At 44.1% G+C, this 23058-nt stretch overlaps 1 protein-coding gene across 3 annotated transcripts in view; it reads right to left on the reverse strand.

The window, feature by feature from the left end:
* The window catches only part of DCC (DCC netrin 1 receptor), a 906493-nt gene that overhangs the window by 385398 nt on the left and 498037 nt on the right, over positions 1-23058 (reverse strand). For all 3 annotated transcript variants that reach the window (XM_033934276.1, XM_033934287.1, XM_033934268.1), the window contains exon 9: positions 3578-3726. In XM_033934276.1, coding sequence (XP_033790167.1) covers positions 3578-3726 — 149 coding nt within the window. The remainder of the gene's footprint in view (positions 1-3577; positions 3727-23058) is intronic.

Genomic DNA, 23058 nt, shown 5'->3' on the forward strand with positions numbered 1-23058 from the left:
AGTCAATAGCTGGCATAAGCTGAGGCACCTAAGGGTCCTTTTTACTAGATCCATGGCAAAAGTGGCCTTGTGGGTCTTTCCCGCAAACTAAGGCCCTTTGTGCTGCAGTCGGAAAACGATTGATTTTCCCATATTCAGAATTAATGGCCACACGCTAATTTTGAAAAAGAAGCAAAGGAGTAGGGGGCCTGCCACAATGTCTTCCAGCTAATGTAAAGTTTAATCAGATCAAGACTCGATGCAAAGCTGTGTTTCAGCGGACACCCGCCTGCATCAGGAGTTGCAAATTCTTATATCTCGTAAAAATTAGATGATCCCAATAAAAACAGGGAAGCAAATTTGAAAATCTCTCACTGTACTTCACAAAGAAGCTTCCTGCAACACATTCATTTTGCCATTAGCACACAGCCATTAAAATAACCTTACCATATGAGCCTATTTTATGGAAAGGGATTGGGACTTGTATACTGCCTTTTTGTAGTTATACAACCATACTAAAAGCAGTTTACATACAGGTACTTCAAATGTTTTCCCTATCTTTCCTTTTGGGTTCACAATCTACCTAATATACCTGGGGCAGTGGAGGATTAAGTGACTTGCCCAGGGTCACAGGGAATAGCATGGGGTTTATAGCTATAACCTTGGAGTATTGAGGCTATAGCTCTAACCATTGCACTAGAGAATGACAAAGGAACAGATTTTTTCCCATCCCCGCAGGAACTCATTTTCCTGTCCCATCCTGAAGGGTTCTTTTCTTGTCCCTGCCCAATTCCTGCAATCTCTGCCCTCATCTGCACAAGTCTCATTGTTCAAGGCTTGTGTGGTTAAGGCAGAGCTTACAGGAATGGGGCAGAGACAGTGACAAAACTCACAGGGACGGGAAGGGGAAATTGAGTTCCGACGAGGACAAATTTGGCCCTGTGTCATTCTCTACACTGTAATCTTTATTGAATCACAGCTTTTTCTTGTATTCTTCCATCCAGTTCCTGTTCCGGTGCCGTTCCCCGGTTGAGTTCACCTGTATAGGTATGTTTATTAATCCTTTAATGGCATATGAAGGGTAGAGTTGTGGATTATAGAGATTCAGTTATTCAAGTAGTCATGCTTTAGTTTTATTTTGGTAATGTTTTAACCTAGTTTGTTTTAACCTAGACCCCTCCTGACGAAGAAAACGAAACCTGGGTCGGGGGGCCAGGCATTGAAGTTAATATGCACAAGGCACTCTAATATCACTTTTGCACATTTCACTATTGTTTACACGAATTGCATAAGTTGCACAAGTATTCCATTGACGCTGCTATTGAACTGCATTTTTGCCCGCCATTTGATGGTAGGAGCACGAAGAAAAATGTGGCTGGTTATTTAGCCGTATGAACTTTTCCAGCGTTATTGGAAGCTGAATCAATGCAATGTCGCTGAAAGTGTGTTATTAGGTTTTAACGCACAAGTTTGTAAGTCAAGAAAAAGCTGTGATTCAATAAAGATTATTGTTAATTCATCACAGAGTACTAGAAAATTTATCCCTACTAGTAGCTATATTCTCTACACTGTGCCATTCTCTCCTCCACTAGAGGTGGTAAGGGCCCCTGCACTAACCCTGCACTAATCAATTAACACGCGGCAATGCCTCATGCACTGATTAGCGCTGACACGTCCACTCTCCACCCCCTAACATGCCAAAGATTTTTATTTAGTGTACAGTATGCACGTACAATTTGGCAAATTTACCATGGGACACCAGCACACATCCCACATTAAGCCTTTTTAATGGGTGGTAAGCGTGCACAGGAAAAAAAAAATATTTCATTCAACTTCAGTTTGTCGTTTTTTTTCTTTTTTTTACATTTTTCAGTTTGTTTCACACATTTATTTTACTAAACAGCATCAGAGCATTTACCTTGCTGGCCCACAATAAAATGCTCTTACGCTGCTTAGTAAAACCCAGGATTAATGTGAATTAAAATTTTTGAACATACACTAATCAATTTCATGAGCATTCATTTTTTTAGGTTAACATTTATTTACAACATTAAACCCGTGGACTATTTAGTTAAAGTAAATGTATCATCTTTTTCACTCTTCCCCCCCCTTTTCCATAACCGCGCAAGAGGTTTTTTAGCGCTGGCCAGTGCGTGAATGCTCTGCGCTACTCCAACGCTCATAGGAACTTCATGACCATTGGAGCAGCGCAAAGCATTTAGGGCCTGATTCTTCAAAGTGCGTCCCGATTTTAGGCAGCTTTAGGCATCCTACAGCTGTCTAATCAGCCAATCGGGATGCACATTTTTTAAAAAAATGCTCCCAAGGCAGGCCGCCAATATTGAAGGTGCCTCAGGGAGCCTAGGGAGACCCGCAAGACGCCTAAGCTCGCTTAAGGGCCTAAGGCGAACCTAGGCGGCCCTAAGCGTCTCCCTAGTAGAGGAAAAGACGCTTAAAATGTAGGCCAGCAAAATGCTGGTCTACATTGTAAGTAGACGCGGCCGCTATACTTATGGCAGCAAGGGATCTCCCTGCTGCAATAAGTATAGCGGCCGCGGTTGCGACCGCCTGTCCCATCGCCGACAGGAGGATGCCCAGTCCTCCTGTCGGAACCCCCCTTGAATCCTCCTCCCCCCAAACTGGTAATCGCGGGCAGGAGGATGCCCAGTCCTCCTGCCGGAAAGCCCGACGACACCCCCCCCAAACTAACCTTTACATGTTGGTCGGCTAGATGGGTCTTGCTGTCGTCCAGCCGACGGGCCCGCCTCGTGGAAATGAGACGGGCCCGCCCCTTCCCAGCCCATCCCTGCTAAATCTAAGGCCTGATTGGCCCAGGCTCTAGAAGCCTGGACCAATCAGGCCTTAGGCATAGCGGGTCCGCCCATCCCCACTAATCCTAAGATCTGATTGGCCCAGGCTTCTAGAGCCTGGGCCAATCAGGCCTTACATTTAGCGGGGATGGGCCGGGGATGGGCCGGGAATGGGCGGGCCCGTCTCATTTCCACGAGGCGGGCCCGTCGACTGGACGGCAGCAAGACCCGTCCAGCCGACCAACATGTAAAGGTTAGTTTGTGGGGGGGGGGTGTCGTCGGGCTTTCCGGCAGGAGGACTGGGCATCCTCCTGTCCATGATTACCAGTTTGGGGGGGAGGGGGGGTTCCAGGGGGGGTTCCGGCAGGAGGACTGGGCATCCTCCTGCCCACGATTACCAGTTTGGGGGGGAGGGAGGTTCCAGGAGGTTCCGACAGGAGGACTGGGCATCCTCCTGTCGGCGATGGGACAAGCGGCCGCGACCGCTATACTTATTGCAGCAGGGAGATCCCTTGCTGCCATAAGTATAGCGGCCGTGTCTAATTTAACCCGATTCTCTAACCGGCGTCTGTACCATGGACGCTAGTTACAGAATCGGGGTTTAGTGTAGGACCGATTCTGTATAGGACACCTCTCCTGGGCGTCCTATACAGAATCAGGGCTTTAGTGCGTCAGCCAGCCCTAAAATCTCTTGCTCGTTTTTTTGTAAAAGGGGGGTTAATTTGTGTTGCTTTGATGGTCAAAATTGTGATGTGTTTACACTTAACCTCAAGACAACACTTGATTACCTGTTCTCTTCCAGAAGTCGTCTCTGTGCAGAACAATCTATAACCCTGGACTGGACCATTTGCATAGGCAGAGGGTTCCCAAGAAACCAGAATTGAGGTAGGCGAGGTAGATACAGCCTGAAAGTTTTCTACTGGTCCTGGAATTTGCACTGTATTAAATTAAAAAACAAAAACAAAAAAAAATCATCATGTATGAAACAGAGTTGTGTAGATAGTTTTATTCCCAAATTATATATGATTTATTCAATTATTCACTGTATACATGTATTAGCCACCAAGGCAGCAAAACTAGACCGTCACCTCTCCAATCTGCTGACTATGACGCCCAACTACAAAACATTCAAGAAAGAACTTAAAACTTCTATTCAAGAAATTTGTCAAATGATCTAACTAAACCTGATCGACCATCCACAGACCCCCGACACATACTACATCAGTGGTCTCAAACTCGTGGCCCAGGGGCCACATGCGGCCCGCCAGATCCTATTTTGAGGCCCTTGGTAAGTTTATCTTAATCTCAAAAGTAAAATAAAACAGTTTCTTGATCATATAAATTACAATATTATTGTTAGCCAAAAGGAAAGATGTATAAACTATAAAGAGTTTTACCTCATGCAAAATTGTCATTTCCTTAATAAGGCATTAATTATTTTTCTGCGGCCCTCCAAGTACCTACAAATCCAAAATGTGGCCCTGCAAAGGGTTTGAATTTGAGACCACTATACTACATATATTAACCATGTATTCTCCCTGGAAATCCCCAGGCCAACTCTTGTTGTAAACCACCTAGAACTGAAAGGTATTGGCGGGATAGAAAACACTAATGTAATGTAATGTAATATTTCAGCAGAGGACATGGCTGCCTGTCAAATTTCGAATTCTCTTTAAAATTCTTGTTTTGATGTTTAAAGTTATTCACCATGGCATTCCCTGGTATTTAACACAAGTAATGACACTATCGGTCATCAAGATCTTTAAGGTCGAAAGGAGCAATACAATTGTCACTGAACGAGTTTTCACAAGTACATTATGAATGTCCAAGGGCATCTGCAATTTCCATAGCAGGGGTGTTATGATGGAACAAATTGACAGGGCCATTGAGAATACTTCTGGATTTACAAAAGTTTAAGAAAATTCTTAAAACTGCTCTGGAGTCCTTCAAATGAAAGAATTAATATTTTATGCAGATATTAAAATTATTGGATGGAGAGGTTTTTAAATGAATGAATTTAATTGTATGGAGATAGACATTGTTGTATATTACTTGTATGTATGTCTTATTATTATGAATGTACTGCTGTAAGCCGCTTTGATATAAGCGGGTAAGAAATCTTTTAAATAAATAAATAATACAGAATACAGCTGTGTGTTTAATTTTCAACTTGAGGAAATCAGACCATGAAACTCCTTATTACCGCAGGTTACACTGACATCCAATCTAAGCCAGGGTGCTATTTAAATTTGGCTGTATTTTGCATAAGGTTCTACGTGGTCTGGCACCCAACCATCTTATTGATTAATTTCAATTTGCTAATCCCAGCTGCTCCTTGCACACCTCTACATTTTTTGTCTTTCCTCCTGTGAAGGGTTGTTCGTATAAGACTCATAGGGAATGATTGATTTTCTTATCAAGCTGCATGCTGGGAACCTGATTGTTCTCCTTTATTACTGACTTCTGTGTCTTACTTGTATTTTAGAAAATTGTTTAAAGCTTGCCTGTGCGCTACCCCCCCTCCCCCCACTTTATAAACCTAAGTTAAGCTTTTTTATTTATTGCCAGCCATGATGGTATTAGCTCTGACACTCATAGAATTCCTATGAGCATCGGAGCTAATACTGATAAGTCTAATATGGCTTCGTAAAAGGGGGGGTAAGTTTATGGGAGAATGATATTTGTTATTCACTGACTATGTTCAGTTTTCTTTTTATTTGTTAACCTTATTGAACTGTAAGGTATTGGAATATACAAAACCCAAAAAAATTGACCCTAGGGAATTCACAGAGAAAAGCCAATTTCAGGAACATCGTCACTCCACAGTGTTTTTTTGGTTTCTCTAGGTATTAGAATACATAAATTGTTATGTTATGTATATAAGTCTTTGTAAAGTGTTTGCAATCTGTAACCCACCTAGAACTCCACTTTGCGAGAATATGGCGGAATATAAGACCAATATAAGACCATATAGAAACATGATGGTAGATAAAGGCCAAATGGCCCATCCAGTCTGCCCATCTACTATTTCCTCTTCTCCCTAAAAGATCCCAAATGCCTGTCTTACGTTTTCTTGAATTCAGACACCTCTAAGGGGAGACTATTCCATGCATCTACTACCTTTTTTTTTCTGTAAAAAAAAAGGTATTTCCTTAGATTATTCCTAAGCCTATCACCTCTTAACGTCATCCTATTCCCTCTTGTTCTGGTCCTTCCTTTCAAATGACAGAGACTCATCTCATGCACAGTTACGCAATGTAGGTATTTAAATGGCTCTCAAGAAAAATAGTTAATAACAAAATGTAAATCTAAAAGTAAAAAATGTTATTAACCAAGTGGTGGAAGCAGCCACTGAAAAACATTTACTTAAAGTGGAGAAAAAGCCTCAACCTTATTTAGCGGAAGTGACATCATGAGACGCAGGGCTTTAACCTGGGCACCATTTTGAAGCCAAGCAGTACGCGGAGCTGGAAAGAGCGAAAGCTTTTTGGAAATTTCCCTGATGCAGCCACTCGTTGGTGAAACAACAGCCTTGTTGGAATACAGATTCACTTGTCTTCACTCCAATGCTATGAATTTATTGATGATGCTATAGCAGGAAGATCGACACATTGGAATTGAGCAGTACGCTATGGGAGAGTGACATCATGATGTGAAGATAAGTGTAACAATGCCTCTTGTTCTTTTTTCCTATTTTCCCTGTGCACAGTGGTGGGGTGATGTCCCATGCTGAAAATTCAATTTTTGATAATTGTGGAGTTTTTTGTCTATGATGCAGAAGTTGAATGGCTAAAGAACTCAGTGGTAAATGGTCTAAATATTAAATAAAAAATATTAAATAAATATTTTTAAAATATTTTAAAAACTCAAGGTAAATGGTCTAAATATTAAATAAGGCTGAGGCTTTTTCTCCACTTTTTTTGTTCAAAACTTTTTATTGGGTTTCAGAAAAAGCAAATACAGATATACAAAATTCAGAAGGTATATTTCACAGTGTGTAACAGCATATCCTAGAAGGCTCAATCTAATGCATATATGAGTAGCAAGTCAAATACCATGTAGCGTCAATTATCACATCATGGGGATTATACTTATAACTAGTGTTTAAGCCCGTTACATTAACGGGTGCTAGAATATATGGCTGTCTGTCTTTCTTTCTTTATGTCTCTCTCCCTGCTCCTGTTTCTTTCTTCCTTTCTTTCTGTCTTTCTCCCTCCTGCAATTTTTTTTTCTCTCTCTCCCTGGCACCCTTTGCCTGTCTGTCTTTATTTCTGTGTCTCTCTGGTCCCCTGTCTGTCTTTATTTCTGTCTGTCTCTCTCCCTAGCCTCCTTTGTCTGTCTGTATTTCTTTCTGTGTCTCCCCCCCCACTTTCCTTTGCAGAAGCAGCAGTGCTATTTCCCTTCCCCTCCAGATCCCTGTGAAGTAGTAGCAGCATTTCCCCCCACCCACCCCCCATTCCCTTCTCTCCCCCCCCCCCACTTTCCTTTGCAGAAGCAGCAGCGGTATTTCTCTTTCCCTCCAGGTCCTTGCTGAAGCAGTAGCAGCATTTTCCCCACCCCCCATTCCCTTCTCTCCCCCCCACTTTATTTTGCAGAAGCAGCTGTGATATTTCCCTTCCCCTCCAGATCTCTGAGAAGTAGTAGCAGCATTTCCCCCCACCCACCCCCCATTCCCTTCTCTCCCCCCCCCACTTTCCTTTGCAGAAGCAGCAGTGCTATTTCCCTTCCCCTCCAGATCCCTGTGAAGTAGTAGCAGCATTTCCCCCCACCCACCCCCCCATTCCCTTCTCTCCCCCCCCCCCACTTTCCTTTGCAGAAGCAGCAGCGGTATTTCTCTTTCCCTCCAGGTCCTTGCTGAAGCAGTAGCAGCATTTTCCCCCACCCCCCATTCCCTTCTCTCCCCCCCCCACTTTATTTTGCAGAAGCAGCTGTGATATTTCCCTTCCCCTCCAGATCCCTGTGAAGTAGTAGCAGCATTTTCCCCCACCCACCCCCCATTCCCTTCTCTCCCCTACCACCACTTTCCTTTGCAGAAGCAGCAGCGGTTTTCCCTTCCCCTCCAGGTCCCTGCTGAGTAGTAGAAACATTTTCCCCCACCCCCCATTCCCTTCTTACCTTGAGCTGCCCTGCTCCGTTCGGCCCCTCCCCCTTCCCTTCCCGTGTGCTGGCCTGCTGCGGCTGAAGGTTTTTTTCGGCGACTCCTCCTGTTAAAACTCCCCCCCCTCCTCCCGCAACCGCTCCTGTTCAAAGCGGCCTGCTGAGGTTCGCGGCCGCTGTAACGAACATCGCAGGCCGCTCTCCAACTCGGTAGCATGTTCCCTCTGACGCGATTGCGTCAGAGGGAACGTGCTACCATGTGGAGAGCGGCCTGCGAGGTTCGTTACAGCGGCCGCGAACCTCAGCAGGCCGCTTTGAACAGGAGCGGTAGCGGCTGTTGCAGGAGGATTGGTGGGGGGGGGAATTCGTGAGCGGCGGCAGGACCATGAGGCGGGATTGAGTTTTTCGGCTTCCCCTATCTGGGGAAACCGCCGTGCCGAACTGAGCTGCGCGTGGGGCCGTAGTAAGCGCGGGGCATGCTGCAGTCTTGGCGGCCACGGACATACGGATCATGGAAGCACGCTGATAAGACTGCGCATGCGCCGCCTACGGTTTTATTATATAGATGCCAACCCAGTTTAAAATAATTATGAATGACAAAGGTCTGACAACTTACAATACCGAGTCAGGGGTGACCAAATACTACAGAAAGTATGTAGGGCTCCAGATCTTCCAGCTAGAACTTTTTCATATTTGCTAGTCAAGCAAAGCATATTCCACCATGCATGAAAATCCTTTTTAGTGAGATCTTTCCAGCAAAATAGAACATTTTGTATTGCTAATGCTAACATAATAGTGAGTAATCTGGTTTCAAACGTATTTAAGGGATGTGTCAAGCCTTGTGACATTAATATAATGACAGAAATATTAAGAGACTCAGATATATTCATGACATCACATATTGTAGCCCACACTTTTTCCCAATAAAGAGTTAAGTGCGTACAGGAGTGCCCTCTCGTTCTCCCTTCCATGGAGAGGGTGAACAACTTGTCTTTATCTACTAAGTCTGGATTTGTAGGTATTTGGGGGCCTCAGAAAAAATATTTTATATCTTTTTAAAGAAATGACAATTTTGCGTGAGGTAAAACTCTTTCCTTTTAGATGTCCTAATAATAATTTTGTAATTTATAGCTAAAGAGACATATGATTAAGAAACTTTACTTTTGTGATTATGATGAACATACTGAGGGCCCCAGAATAGTACCTGGCGGGCAGCATGTGGCCCCCAGGCCGCGAGTTTGAGACCACTGGTATAAGGTGACCCCCAAATTTTGATAGCAATGTGTAAACTAGCTACGGATGGTGGAGTAGAAGTGCCATCGTCTCTTTCCTAAAGAAAATAAGTGCTTCAAATTTATCAGGATTTAGTTTTGTCTATCTGACCACAGCCAGTCGGTTATCATAGACAGTTTATGGTTTAATAACGTAATGTCCAGTGGATTTAAAGAGTCAGTTTTGGTCAAAAACTGCACTGTCATTTGTGTTGACACCTGCTCAGCATTTTGTAGAACTCCCGACTACCTTGTCATCAGCTTCTAAGGCTTGGAGGAGTGTTTGATAGTGGAGATTCCAGTACCTCTTCTATGGGCTTGTTTACCAAACTGTAGTAAAAAGTGGCTTTAGTGCATCCTTATGTGGGTCATTCCTGCGTGCAAAGACCATGTTACCACAGAGGTAAAATGGCCAAATTTTCTATTTTCTGTATTAATGGCCACAAACTAAGGGGTTACTCTCTTAACAGAAATCAAAACCTGAATGTCTCTAAATAAACTGGAACTAAACACCTGAAAAACATAACTCCTTTGGATTCACAATGAGCAGTGCACGTACATCCATCCCTCTCTTATCTAGGAAACCACTACCCTAACTTCAAAAGACCAAGTACGCAGCCTGGAAATACTTCTCGACGCAAACCTTTTACTCTCTTGTCACATTTCTCAAGTAGTCTCCCCCTCATTTTACACTCTCCGACAGCTCCGGAAAATAAGAAGCTACTTCTCCGAAACTGACTTCACCCAACTTCTCTATGTCTTCGTCCTGTCCTGCATGGACTACTGTAACACACTATTCAACAGATTGATATTAGAAAAATCTTCAGTGCCTACAACGCATTAAAAAACATGGCAATTAGACTCCTGAAAAACCTCCATTCCCATGACTTTGACTCAGAAGCAGTATCATCAGCCCACTGACTACCCATTATCAAATGTATCTTCAAGGGCCTAGTAATAACATACAAGTCTCTACACAACATGGCACCCAGCTACATATCAACAAAACTTCCTCCATACGTCCCATACCGACCACTCCGTTCCCAGGAGGAAACATGTCTGCAAATATCTCCTGGTCGCGCCAGATGCCGTTCCTACTCCCACTTCCTACTAAGTTATTGGAATGAACTGCCTTCTCATATCATTTTGGAACTTCAGGAAAGCAACAAAAATTTACCTCTTACCATACATCCAGTCACTCCCTTCAAACCATATGTATTCTATTGTACGCTGAACTAGATCCACTCTGGTTGTTAACTGAAGATTGAAATAACCGTATGTTAACTTACAGACCAAATTGTACGCTAAACTTGACTCTATATATCCAACATTACAGTACAAATGCTTTATGTAGGTCAACTTTGTTACCTGTTCTGAGCTTGTTGGGGAGGACGGGATATAAAACTAATCAAATAAATAAATGAAATATGTCCCTTGGTATCTAACATTAGGGCCCAAATTCTGTAACCAGTGCCTAAAGTTAGGCACCTATTTCGGAGGCGCCCAACTAGATAGGCGCCTATCTACATTGAATAACAAGCTCAATTAAGCTTTTTAATCAGCACTAATTGAAACATAGGCGCCTATCAAGAAAGCGAGATTCTGTAACAAGGTGCCTCTAAAAATTTAGGCAGCCTTCAAAAAAATAGGCACTATGAATGTTAGGAGTGGGCGTGGCTTCATGTTAGGAGACTTCTTACAGAATCACTGCTCTTAAGCGTACTTAAGTGCTCACATGGGCCCCTAACTTTTAGTTGTGTCTAGAGCTGGCCTATTTAATGGGCGCCTCCATTAAATAGGTGCCGCTCAGCATGATTCACTAAACAGCACCGAATTTTACTTGAATTACGCTGAACAGTGCCTACATCGGTGCCTAACTTGTGGGCACTTCTTATAGAATTTGCCCTTAGGTGCCATGTTATATGAGGGTGAAAATGTATATGCTCTAATTTCAACTGTACTTGAAAGCACGAGTGGCACTGATTAGAGTTAAAAGTGAATGAAGGAAAGCTTTTGTGTATAACCATATATTGATGTTTCAACTGCATGCTGGCATCCCGATTGCATTAAGAGTGGGGGGAGGGGGGTTGATAAATTCACAATTGTACTGATAAAGAACTGTGTGTATCTAGAGTATCAGAATTGCCATTTTGGCACTAAATCACATTTCTTATTTAATTTGCTTCATTTTCAGTATCCAAAAGATAAGGAGTTCATTAACCTCTTGGCAGTCTAGACACTGGATAAATATAGGGGGGACAAACAAATTGGCTTCAGCATTGAGTTATCAAATCAAAATTTCAGTGGGCCTTTAATTAAGACTGGAACCATTGTATTTTCTTGCGACAAGAGAACAGATTGCTTTTAACTCAGTTCCCAATGACAAACCCCATCTTACTGTCAGAGCAACAATAAGATAACTTTTCAACTTTTCATTTAGGGAATGTGTAATAATATTTCTGAAACACTGTAAACCAGTGTTCTTCAACCACCGGTCCATGGACCTGTGCCGGTCCACAGAAATTTCCTGCCGGTCCACAGGGCCGGCATATGCATCAGGCCCAAAACAGTGTTCTTCAACCGCCAGTCCACGATGCGATCGATGCGGTGTTATCTTCGAGCCAGCTCCCTCTTCCTCACTGATTCAGTGCACAAAGCCACGGGCAGTGGCTCCTACGTGCGTTCTGCGCTTGAACCGGAAGCCTTCTCTCTAACGTCGCAACATCAGAGGAAAGGCTTCCAGATTAGGCGCGGGATGCGCAAGGAGCTGTTGCCTGCAGCTTTCTGCACTTCATCAGTGAGGAAGAGGGAGCCGGCCTGAAGATAACACTGGGGGCGGCATAAAATGGCTAGGTAGGAGCAGGCCAGAAGGTAAACATGGAGTGAGGGAGACAACAAAGGTAGGAGGGAATGATTTTATTTTTGAATTTAGTGATTGAATTATGTCAAGTTTGAGAATTTACATCTGCTGTCAGTGTGCTTTGTGTAGTTTAATTTTGTGGTTACCCATTATGTGTTGTTAATAAGATTATATTGTGTTTATCTATGAAAAATGAATGAAAAAAAATAGTGTTTCAAATAATACTATTATGGGTCCAGGGTCTGGGGTCGAGATTGGGTAGAGATGGGGGGTCTGGCTCACAACTTTGCCCAGTGTTCTTCAACCGCTTGTTCGCAGACCAATGCCGGTCCACAAAATAATTATTTTATTTCTGCCGGTCCATAGGTGTATAAAGGTTAAAGAACACTGCTGTAAACAATGCATTCTATTTTCATAAGCACTCCTCTAACTTTGAATTTTTGATTAAAAAAACAGCTTTTGAAGTACAGTATTGTTAAGCTCATATAGGGGGGTCCTTTTATTAAGGTGCGCTAACCAATTTAGAGTGTACTAAAAATTAGCGCATACTAAATGCTAAGGCATCCATTATATCCTACGGGCGCCTTAGCATTCAGCGTACACTAAATTGGTTAGCGTGCCTTAATAAAAGGGCTGCATAATAGTTAAACAAGCCATAGCTTGTTTAACATAAGAACATAAGAACATAAGCAGTGCCTCCGCTGGGTCAGACCACAGGTCCATCTTGCCCTGCAGTCCGCTCCCGCGGCGGCCCGAACAGGTCACGGCCTGTCTGAGTCACCAGAAGGGGCCCCCTTGCCACCTTGGTTTCCCATTGAGTCTTATCTTCCCATCGAAGTCCTAACCCTCCGGTCTTGCACATGCACGACCTGGTTGGATTTCTATACTTATTACTTGGTTTGCTTTCTATACCTGTGTTACATCCCAGCACCTCTCTCAGTATCCCACGATCCCCCTATCCCTCAGGAATCCGTCCAATCCCTGTTTGAATCCCTGTACCGTACTCTGCCTGATCACTTCCTCCGGTAGCGCATTCCAAGTGTCCATGACCCTTTGGGTGAAGAAAAACTTCCTTGCATTTGTTCTGAACCTATCTCCCTTCAGTTTCTCCGAATGCCCCCTCGTGCCTGTTGACCCCTTCAGCCTGAAGAATCTGTCCCTATCCACCCTCTCTATGCCCCTCATGATCTTGAAGGTCTCTATCATATCTCCCCTGAGCCTCCTTTTTTCCAGAGAGAAGAGCCCCAGCCTATCCAACCTCTCGGCGTATGGGCAGTGTTCCAGCCCTCTTACCAGTTTCGTTGCTCTCCTTTGGAATCTCTCAAGCACTGCCATGTCCTTCTTGAGGTACGGCGACCAATATTGAACGCAGTATTCCAGATGTGGACGCACCAAAGCTCGATACAATGGCATGATGACTTCCTGCGTCCTGGTTGTTATGCCCCTCTTTATGATGCCCAGCATCCTGTTGGCTTTTTTTGAGGCTGCTGCGCACTGTGCAGATGGCTTCAGTGATGCATCCACCAGCACACCCAAGTCTCTCTCAAGACTGCTGTCTCCCAATAATGCCCCCCCCCCCCAATTTGTATTTGAACAACGGGTTCTTTTTCCCTATATGCATGACCTTGCATTTTTCCACGTTAAAGCGCATTTGCCATTTGTTTGCCCAGTCTTCCAGCTTGTCCAGGTCCCTTTGCAGGTCCTCACACTCCTCCCTAGACCTAACTCTGCCGCACAGTTTGGTATCGTCTGCAAATTTTATAACCTCGCACTTTGCCTCTTTTTCCAGGTCATTGATAAATATGTTGAAGAGTAACGGCCCTAGCACCGATCCCTGTGGCACACCGATTGTGACTCCCCGCCAGTCAGAGTATTGTCCCTTTACTCCGAACCTCTGCAGTCTACCCGACAACCAGTGCTCGATCCATCTGTGCACATCCCCTCCCACCCCGTGGTTCCACAGTTTCCTAAGCAGCCTTTCATGTGGCACCTTGTCGAAAGCCTTTTGAAAATCAAGGTAAATGATGTCTATAGGTTCCCCATTGTCCACCCGACTGCTTATTCCCTCAAAGAAGTACAGAAGGTTCGTTAAGCATGACCTTCCCTTACAGAATCCATGCTGGCTTGTTCTCAGTAGGCCATATCTCTCGATATGATCGTAAATACCATCCTTGATCATAGCTTCCACCATCTTCCCTATAATTGATGTCAGGCTCACGGGCCTGTAGTTTCCGGGGTCACCCCTCGATCCCTTCTTGAAGATAGGTGTGACATTCGCCAATTTCCAGTCCTCTGGTACCTCTCCAGTTTTCAAGGATAGGTTGCAAACATGCTGGATTGTGCCCGCTATTTCTTGTCTTAGTTCTTTCAGAACCCTTGGGTGGATCCCGTCCGGGCCCGGCGATTTGCTGCATTTTAACCTGTCTATCTGCTTGAGGACATCCTCCTTACTTACCTCTATGTGTTCTAATTTTTCAGCCTGTTCCCCACTCATGAGCTCCTCTGAGTCCGGTATATTAGATGTATCTTCTCTCGTGAAAACCGATGAGAAGAACGTGTTCAACCTCTCAGCTACCTCTTTATCCTCCTTGATCACTCCCTTCCTATCCCCATCGTCCAACGGCCCCACCTCCTCTCTCGCTGGTCGCTTCCCCTTTACGTAACTGAAGAATGCCTTGAAGTTTTTCGCCTCCCTGGCCAGCCCCTCTTCATATTTCCCTTTTGCTTTTCTAACCTCTCGGTGGCATTCCTTTTGGCATTTCCTATGCGCCTGGTGATTTTCCTCCGTTGGGTCCTTTTTCCATCTCCGGAAGGACACTTTCTTGTCGTTTATTGCCCTCTTTACTTCTGTTGAGATCCAAACCGGGTCCTTTGACCGCTTGTTCTTGCCGCCTTTCCTGAAACTTGGGACGTACATTCTTTGTGCTTCCTGCAGGGTGTCCCTGAATAGGGTCCAGGCGCTTCCTACAGTCTCCATCCTAAGGACGTTTTTGAGCTTCCTCCCCACCATTTCCCTCATCAACATAGTTCCCTTTCCTGAAGTTGAGCGCAGTTGTTGCGGTCCTCTTTACTGTGGGTGTCCCCCTTTCTAATGTAAATCGGATCGCGTTGTGGTCACTGTTGCCTAGTGGTCCTCCCACTTCTACCCCTCTTGCAGGCCCCCCTAATCCGTTTAAGATGAGGTCAAGAGTAGCACTCCCTCGCGTCGGTTCCTTGACTAGTTGCTCCATGAAGCAGTCCCTCACAGCTTCTACAAATCCTGTTTCCTTAGTGCAGTTGGAGTGACCCGTACTCCAGTCAATCCCCGGGTAGTTGAAGTCCCCCATCACTGTTACACTTCCAGTCCTGCATTCTTGTCTCAGTTCAGCTTCCAAGTCGTGTCCGATTTCCTCCGGCGTACCAGGCGTACCATAGCGCAGTTTTTAGTGCCTGCCACTGCGGTGACAGCTCCAATGCTCATAGAATTCCCATGAGCATTAAAGCTGTTACCACTGAAGGAGTCTGGGACTGGTTTTCCTAAGTGTTGAACTAAGTTTTCTCTTTAATAAAATGCTGAATTTTGTTTAGCTGCAGACCTAACTTATCTCATGTTCTAGCCTTCCTGCACTGGGTGTTTTAACTTGGGCATTCTAGCTTCTTATGGCTATCTCAGCATAAACGACATGTAACAGAAAGACTGCAGGACTGTAAGTGACCTGCTAGTGACCTGCTAGTGTGAGCTTAGGACCAATGATTGTTAAGAAAAGTAACACGTGAAAAGTTTTTTCTAGAATTCAGTTGTATAGCCAGAAGAATGTATAAATATTTCTGTAACTTCCTGGTTTCGGGACTTCTGAAGCCAGCTTGGGCTCAGGGGTCCGCATATGCTGAATAAACATCTGTGCTTTCTTCGGGTCTCTAAGTTTTGTGGCTGCCCAAAGTAACCTTTCACTACCAGAGCCGGTGCTAAAAACTGTGCTATGGTTTTGTAAAAGAGGGGGGGGGGGGGTAAATGATTTTCTACATATTTCTACAGTTAAGTTAGACTTGTGGTAGGGATGTGCACAGGCAAAACAATTTTGGAATATGTTTTAAAAATTTAGGGTTCCTTTGACAAGGTGGCGGTAGAGGTTTCTACCGCGGGCTGGTGAGGTAAATCCTCCGATGCTCATAGGAATTCTTCTGTAAAGTTGCAGTGCCACGAAGTGATCAATGAAAATGCAAAGCTTCTCCTGTATGTATGTCACCCACACTCACCCCCTGTTTTACTAAGGTGCGCTATGTGTTTTAGCGTGCATATAGCACGCGCTACATATACACGCACGCTAACACATCCATAGACTAACATGCACACGTTAGGCGCACTAAAATGCTTAGCGCACCTTTGTAAAAGGAGCCCTCAATTTACCAGTCTGAAAGACACTGCATGCCATTTTAACAAAATTTTCCCCCAGCTACTGTTTCAGCTGCAACAAACCCACCCCAACTTTATGCCCTGCATACACTTAATAGATACCCACCCCTAGAAAATGTATAATCACAGGATGGACCGGAAGCATTTGCTGCTCAAACCTTTTCAAATTGTAATAAAATATAAGTAGATGGAATTACAGAATTTAATCATCTCATTTGTTGTTCCAATTTCCAGATCATTTATAAATAAGTTAAATAGCACCGGTCCCAGTACAGATCCCTGCGACACTCCATTGTTTACTCTCCTCCATTGAGAAAAATGACCATTTAACCTTACCCTCTGTTTTCTATCCAATAACCAATCTCTAATCCAGAACTGAACTTTGCCACCTATCCCATGACTCTTTAATTTTCACAGGAACCGCTTATGAGGAACTTTATCAACTAGCTCACTTTATCTAGCTCACTTTATCAACTAGCTCACTTATATTCACATGTTTATTCACACCTTCAAACAAGTCAAGCAAATTGGTGAGGCAAGATCTCCCTCGGCTGAACCCATGCTGACTCTGTCTCATTAAATTATGTTTGTCTGCGTGTTCCACAATTTTAGATTTTATAATTGTTTCCACCATTTTGCCTGGCACTGTAATTTCCCAGATCTCCCCTGGAACCCTTTTCAAAAATCGACATAACATTGGTCACCCTCCAATCTTCAGGTACTACAGACGATTTTAGCGACAGGTTACAGATCTGTAACAGCAGGTCAGCAATTTTGTGTTTGAGTTCTTTTAGTACCCTGGGAAGTATACCATCCGGTCCAGGTGATTTATCACCTTTTAACTTGTCAGTTTGGCTTAGTACATCTTCCAAATTCACCGAGATTTATTTCAGTTCCTCTGCATCATCACCCTTGAAAAACACTAACAACCAGAGCACAATCTATTTCTAGGCATTTGTAGGCCATGATTTTATCTATTGAAATCAGTGCTTCAGGTCCCATTATGCACCAGGATGAGGTTGGTAGAAATCCAGGACGGGCCAAAAAGTCTCCCTTCTCGCCTGGTCCCTTCTCTTGCCCCACAGTTCTACTTTATTTTTGTCCCTGCCATAGAGGCTTGTATAAAATAGGCACATTTTTGACATAGGAACATTTCTATAAAATTAATCCCCACATCTGATTTCTTATACTTTGGCAGGGTTACTATATGACTAATGTGACCATACATCCCGTTTTCAAAGGGACCGTCCCATTTTTAGATCCCCTGTCCCACCAAAATGTCCCATTTTCAGAGAGCTGTGCATGGGGACAACGGGGAAGGAGATCGCGGAGCCTACAATCTCTCCCAATATAACCGCCCATCGCCGCTGCAACTGCCAGAAGGGAAGGGCCAAGCGCTGGCCCATAAGCCTTCTCCCTGGCCTGGATCTTCTCTCCAACAATAGAATTGACTTGGGGGAAGGCTTGTGGGCCGGCACCTGGCCCTTCCCTTCCGGCAGTTGCGGCGGTGGCAGGTGGGAAGCAGCAATGGGCGGCAGCGGACCGGGAGGTGTGTGTGTGTGTTGTAAGCAGAAGAAGGAGGTAGGCCAGGCTTCGGCGCTGGAGGGAGAAAGGCAGACAGGCAGGCTGGCTGGCTAGCTTCGGGGGAGGAGGTTGGACAAAGACAGGAAGGCAGTGAGGGGAACATAGGAAAGAGGGAGGGAGGAAGGAGAGAAAGCGACAGAGAATGTGTGTGTGTGTGTGTGTGGGGGGGGAGTTATAAGCAGAAGAAAGACTAGAGAGAGAAAGGACCAAAAGGAAAAGGACCAAAGGGGAAAGACAGCAGGCAGATTCAGGACTATGGGAGGTGCAGGCAGAGGGGGAGAGACCGTGAAGAAGAACAGAGAGATGCATGATCATAAGAGGAGGGAGAGAGAGGGAGACCTGGAACAAGGACCTGGTACAAAGGAGAACTGACACTGGATCTGGGGAGAGTAAAAGAGGGAAAAGAGAGAGAGACCTGGCCAAAAGGGCTGGATTGTGAAAGAAAGAAAGAAGGAAGTGCAACCAGAGACTCATGAAATCACCAAACAACAAAGGTAGAAAAAATTATTTTATTTTCAGTTTAGTGATCAAAATGTGTCAGTTTTGAGAATTTATATCTGCTGTCTATTTTTCTATAGTTACTGAAGTGACATTGCATATTTTAAAGTCATCTGCCTTGACACCTTTGAAAAACCCCCCAAATATAAATGATAATTAACATTTCATCTGCGTACAGTGTGCTTTATGTTTTATGGTTACCATTATGAATTAAGATATTGTGTGTACAAGAAAAATTAATGGAAGAAATTGGGGCTGGGGCGGGGCTAGGATGGGATGGGGGGGCGGCCCAAGGCGGGACTGAAAATGAATAGATGTCCCGTTTTGTGGGAGTGTGTTGGGTTCAAATCTCTCGCTCCCTGTGACCCTGGGCAAGTCACTTAATCCCCCCCATTGCCCCAAGTACACTAGATAGAGTTTGAGCCCACCGGGACAGATAGGGAAAAATATAAAGTACCTGGATGTAAACCACTTAGGATAAAAGTGGTATATAAATAATAAAATAAATATATGACTAAAAAAAAAAAAAATAAAGGAGGACAGATTGACACTTCTGGGTTTTACTTCCATTGAGTGCAATGGAAGTAAAACCTGGATGTCTCAATCCATCCTCCTTTTTTCGGGAGCTACATGATAACCCTTTGGCATACCTGATTCATAGGGAATTATTAAAATACCCCTGTTTACTAAAAAATAAAAAATAGCATAATTTGTCTGAATTTGTTATAAGTGCTGCATAGGTCAAACCGCCTGCAGTATAGACAAAATCACAAATTGTAGCCCACATGCCTTTCACCTCTATCAGCAATCTCTGATACTTTCTCTAGTGTTGTAATTTCAGTCAACCTGGTGCAGAGTTCAGTCTCTAATGGAATAAGGGCAGCGTCGATAGATCCTAGTAAGTGCTAAAAAATTACCATCGGAAATTAGAGTCACGGCCCAGCAAGTGGTCTGACTTAAAGGATCAGACAAGCCCAGCCTATTCAGATGCTATAAGACTCATCTCAGTTCTACTTCACATCCAAACAGTAACAATATCTTGTGGAATAATAATAATGATTCTCAAAGTCTCCACATGTGGTAGGAAGAGATTAAATGAGCACTAGGCAGTTTAAATGATAAAGAAAGGATGAAATTGCATACCGCAGAGATGAAGATTTAATCTAAGGATAGATAAAAGTTACAAACCTTCAAAGAAAATCCAGCTACTGTGATCTGTCACGGATTACTAAGAAAAATTATATATTTTTAGATGCAGCCCCTGTCAGCCGTGCCATTTTGATAGCCAATGTCAGCAACTTTTTATTGCTAATCACAACAAGCTGTCATTTTGCTTTTAAGAAATTAAAATGCTATGAGAAAATTCAAATACAGATAAGATATCCCACATTTATTTCTTTAGTTACTCATAACATATGACTGTTGAAACTTTAACCACCAAGATAAATATAGGAGGATCCTTGCCAAACCTACTGAAACTAAGGCCCTATTTTATTAAGGTACGCTAAGTGTTTTAGCACGCGTTATATGTTAACACGTCCATAGGATAACATGCACGCGTTAGCGTTTAGCGTGTGCTAAAAAGCATAGCGCACCTTAGTAAAAGAAGGGGTAAATGAAAAAGGGGATAGAATATAATATATCACCTTTCTGTTACAATCAAAGCAAAAATATATATATATTCACTTATTTTGCACCTGGGGCAAGGGAAGGTTAAGAGATTTGCACCCAGGGTCACAAGGAACTGCAGTAGAAATTGAACCCACTTCCCCTAGTTCCCATTGCATTACTGTTTATACTTGACTATGAGATTTTTGGCCCATAAGTGGGTGTCTTGGTTTATATTCAGGTCAGCACTGACCCCCCCCCTCCGCCCGAACCTGTTTCCAGGCCTCTGCCAAGCCTGCCATGGGACCTGGTGGTCCAGTGGTGATCAGGACAGGAGGGATCCCTCCCACCTCCTCTCCAAGCTGATTCTAATTATTTTTATCTCCCTCCCTCCTCCCCCACATACCTTTAGTATCCCTAGTGGTCAGGACAGGAGGGATCCCTTCTGCCTCCTGTCCCAGCTGATTCTAATTATTTCTATCTCCCTCCCACCTCCCCCTTGTACCTTTAATATCCCTGGTGGTCCAGCGGTGAATCGCGGCAGGAGTGACCTTCCTTCACTCCTGCCCGTGCAAAGCCACTAGCTTATTTATAAATGATAAGGAAATTGGAACAAGTGAGGTAATTAAATTTGCAGATGACACTAAACTGTTCAAAGTTGTTAAAATGCATGCAGATTGTTAAAAATTGCAGGCAGAGCTTATGAAATTGGAAGGCTGGGCATCCAAGTTGCAGATGAAATTTAATGTGGGCAAATGCAAAGTGATGCACATTGGGAAGAATAACCCAAATCACAGTTACTGGATGCTAGGGTCCACCTTGAGGGTTAATACCCAAAAAAAGGAACTGGGTATATTGTAGACAATACGATGAAACCTTCTGCCCTATGTGCAGCAGCGGCCAAAAAAGCAAACAAGATGCTAGGAATTATTAAAGAAAGGGATGGTTAACAAGATTAAGAATGTTATAATGCCCCTGTATCGCTCCATGGTGCAACCTCTTCTGGAGTATTGCATTCAATTCTGGTCTCCTTATCTATATAAGAACATAAGCAATGCCTCTGCTGGGTCAGACCTGAGGTCCATCGTGCCCAGCAGTCCGCTCACGTGGCGGCCCAAAAGGTCCAGGACCTGTGCAGTAATCCTCTATCTATACCTCTCTATCCCCTTTTCCAGCAGGAAATTGTCCAATCCTTTCTTGAACCCCAGTACCGTACTCTGCCCTATTACGCTCTTTGGAAGTGCATTCCAGATGTCCATCACACGTTGAGTAAAGAAGAACTTCCTAGCATTCATTTTGAATCTGTCCCCTTTCAACTTTTCTGAATGCCCTCTTGTTCTTTTATTATTCGAAAGTTTGAAGAATCTGTCCCTCTCTACTCTCTCTAGAGATGAATGCTTTTTTTTTTTTTCTTCTCCTTGATAAGGGCTGAGATCTCCGCAGTGAACCACTTCGGCTTATTGTTCCTTCGCCGTTTACTTACTAATTTAACATAGCGGTTTGTCGCTTCCTGTATGGTGGTTTTCAAAGTCGACCACATTTCTTCCACACTATCGGTTTCTGCTTGTCCTTGTAGCGCCTGGTGAACGAAGTCTCCCATTTCTTTGAAGTTTGTATCCTTGAATTGGAGGACCTTGGTCAGTGTGGTAGATTTAGTGAAACCTTTCCTAAGATTGAACCATACCATGTTGTGGTCACTGGAGGCCAATGTGTCGCCCACCGAGACCTCTGTGACACTTTCTCCATTGGTAAGTAGTAGGTCCAGTATTGCCTGATCCCTTGTTGGGTCCAACACCAGTTGCTTGAGACCAGCTCCTTTCATAGAGTTTAATAGCCCCCTGCTGCTGCCGGAAGCAGAGGTAAGTGTATCCCAATCCACATCAGGCATGTTGAAGTCACCTAACACTACTGTGTCCCCGCGCAAGGTGATATTTTCTATATCACTAATTATTTCCATATCCAGGTCATCATGTTGTCTTGGGGGTCTGTAAATTACGCCAAGATACAAGCATTTGTCCTTCCCTCTGGCCAAATTAACCCAAAGGGATTCCCCAGTGTACTGGACATCTGAGATTCTTGTGACCATAATGTCATCTTTAGTATATAATGCTACACCTCCCCCTATTCTGCCCTCCCTGTCCCGGCGAAGCAAGTTGTAACCCGGTAAGACCATGTCCCACCCGTGGGAGTCTGTGAGCCAGGTCTCAGATATTGCCACCACATCCAGGTCGGCATTCCTTATTTCCGTTTCTAATTCCAGGATCTTGTTTCCCAAACTGTGTGCGTTGACGTACATAGCCCTCCATGTTGTATTTTTGTTACGTCTCAGTGGGGATGTTCCTGCTTGAGCTACTTGAACATCTTTAGCATTGTTTGTATTCTCCCTAGACTCATAACTACATTGTGTACTTGTATTCTCCCTAGACTCATAACTACAATGTGTACTCCCCTTGGACCCAGAATTACAATGTGTGCTCCCTTTAGACTCAAAATTACAATGTGACCCATAATTGTCATATGAACATACCCCCGATTTGAAAGTTTTCGTACTCGCCCCTGACCCAGAATTACGGTGACTACTTTCCTCAGCCCCAAAAAAGTATTGGCAGTTTAGTTCGCCAGGTATGTTGTATGTGCCTGTACCCTCCCCCGACTTACCTAGTTTAAAGCCCTGTGAAGAAGGCGGGCTAGACGGTGTCCAAGGACATTCTTTCCTCTTCTGGTCAGGTGTATGTCCTTCATGATCTTGTAAGTCTCTATCATATCCCCTCTATGTCTCCTCTTCTCCAGGGAAAGGAGACCCAGTTTCTCCAATCTCTCAGTGTATGAAAGGATTCCATCCCCTTTATCAGACGTGTCGCTCTCCTCTGGAACCCTCTCGAGTAACGCCATGTCCTTCTTAAGGTACGGCAACCAATATTGGACGCAGTACTCCAGATGCGGACGAACCATCGCCCG

Source organism: Geotrypetes seraphini, chromosome 1 (assembly GCF_902459505.1).
Source record: "Geotrypetes seraphini chromosome 1, aGeoSer1.1, whole genome shotgun sequence".
NCBI lineage: Eukaryota > Metazoa > Chordata > Amphibia > Gymnophiona > Dermophiidae > Geotrypetes > Geotrypetes seraphini.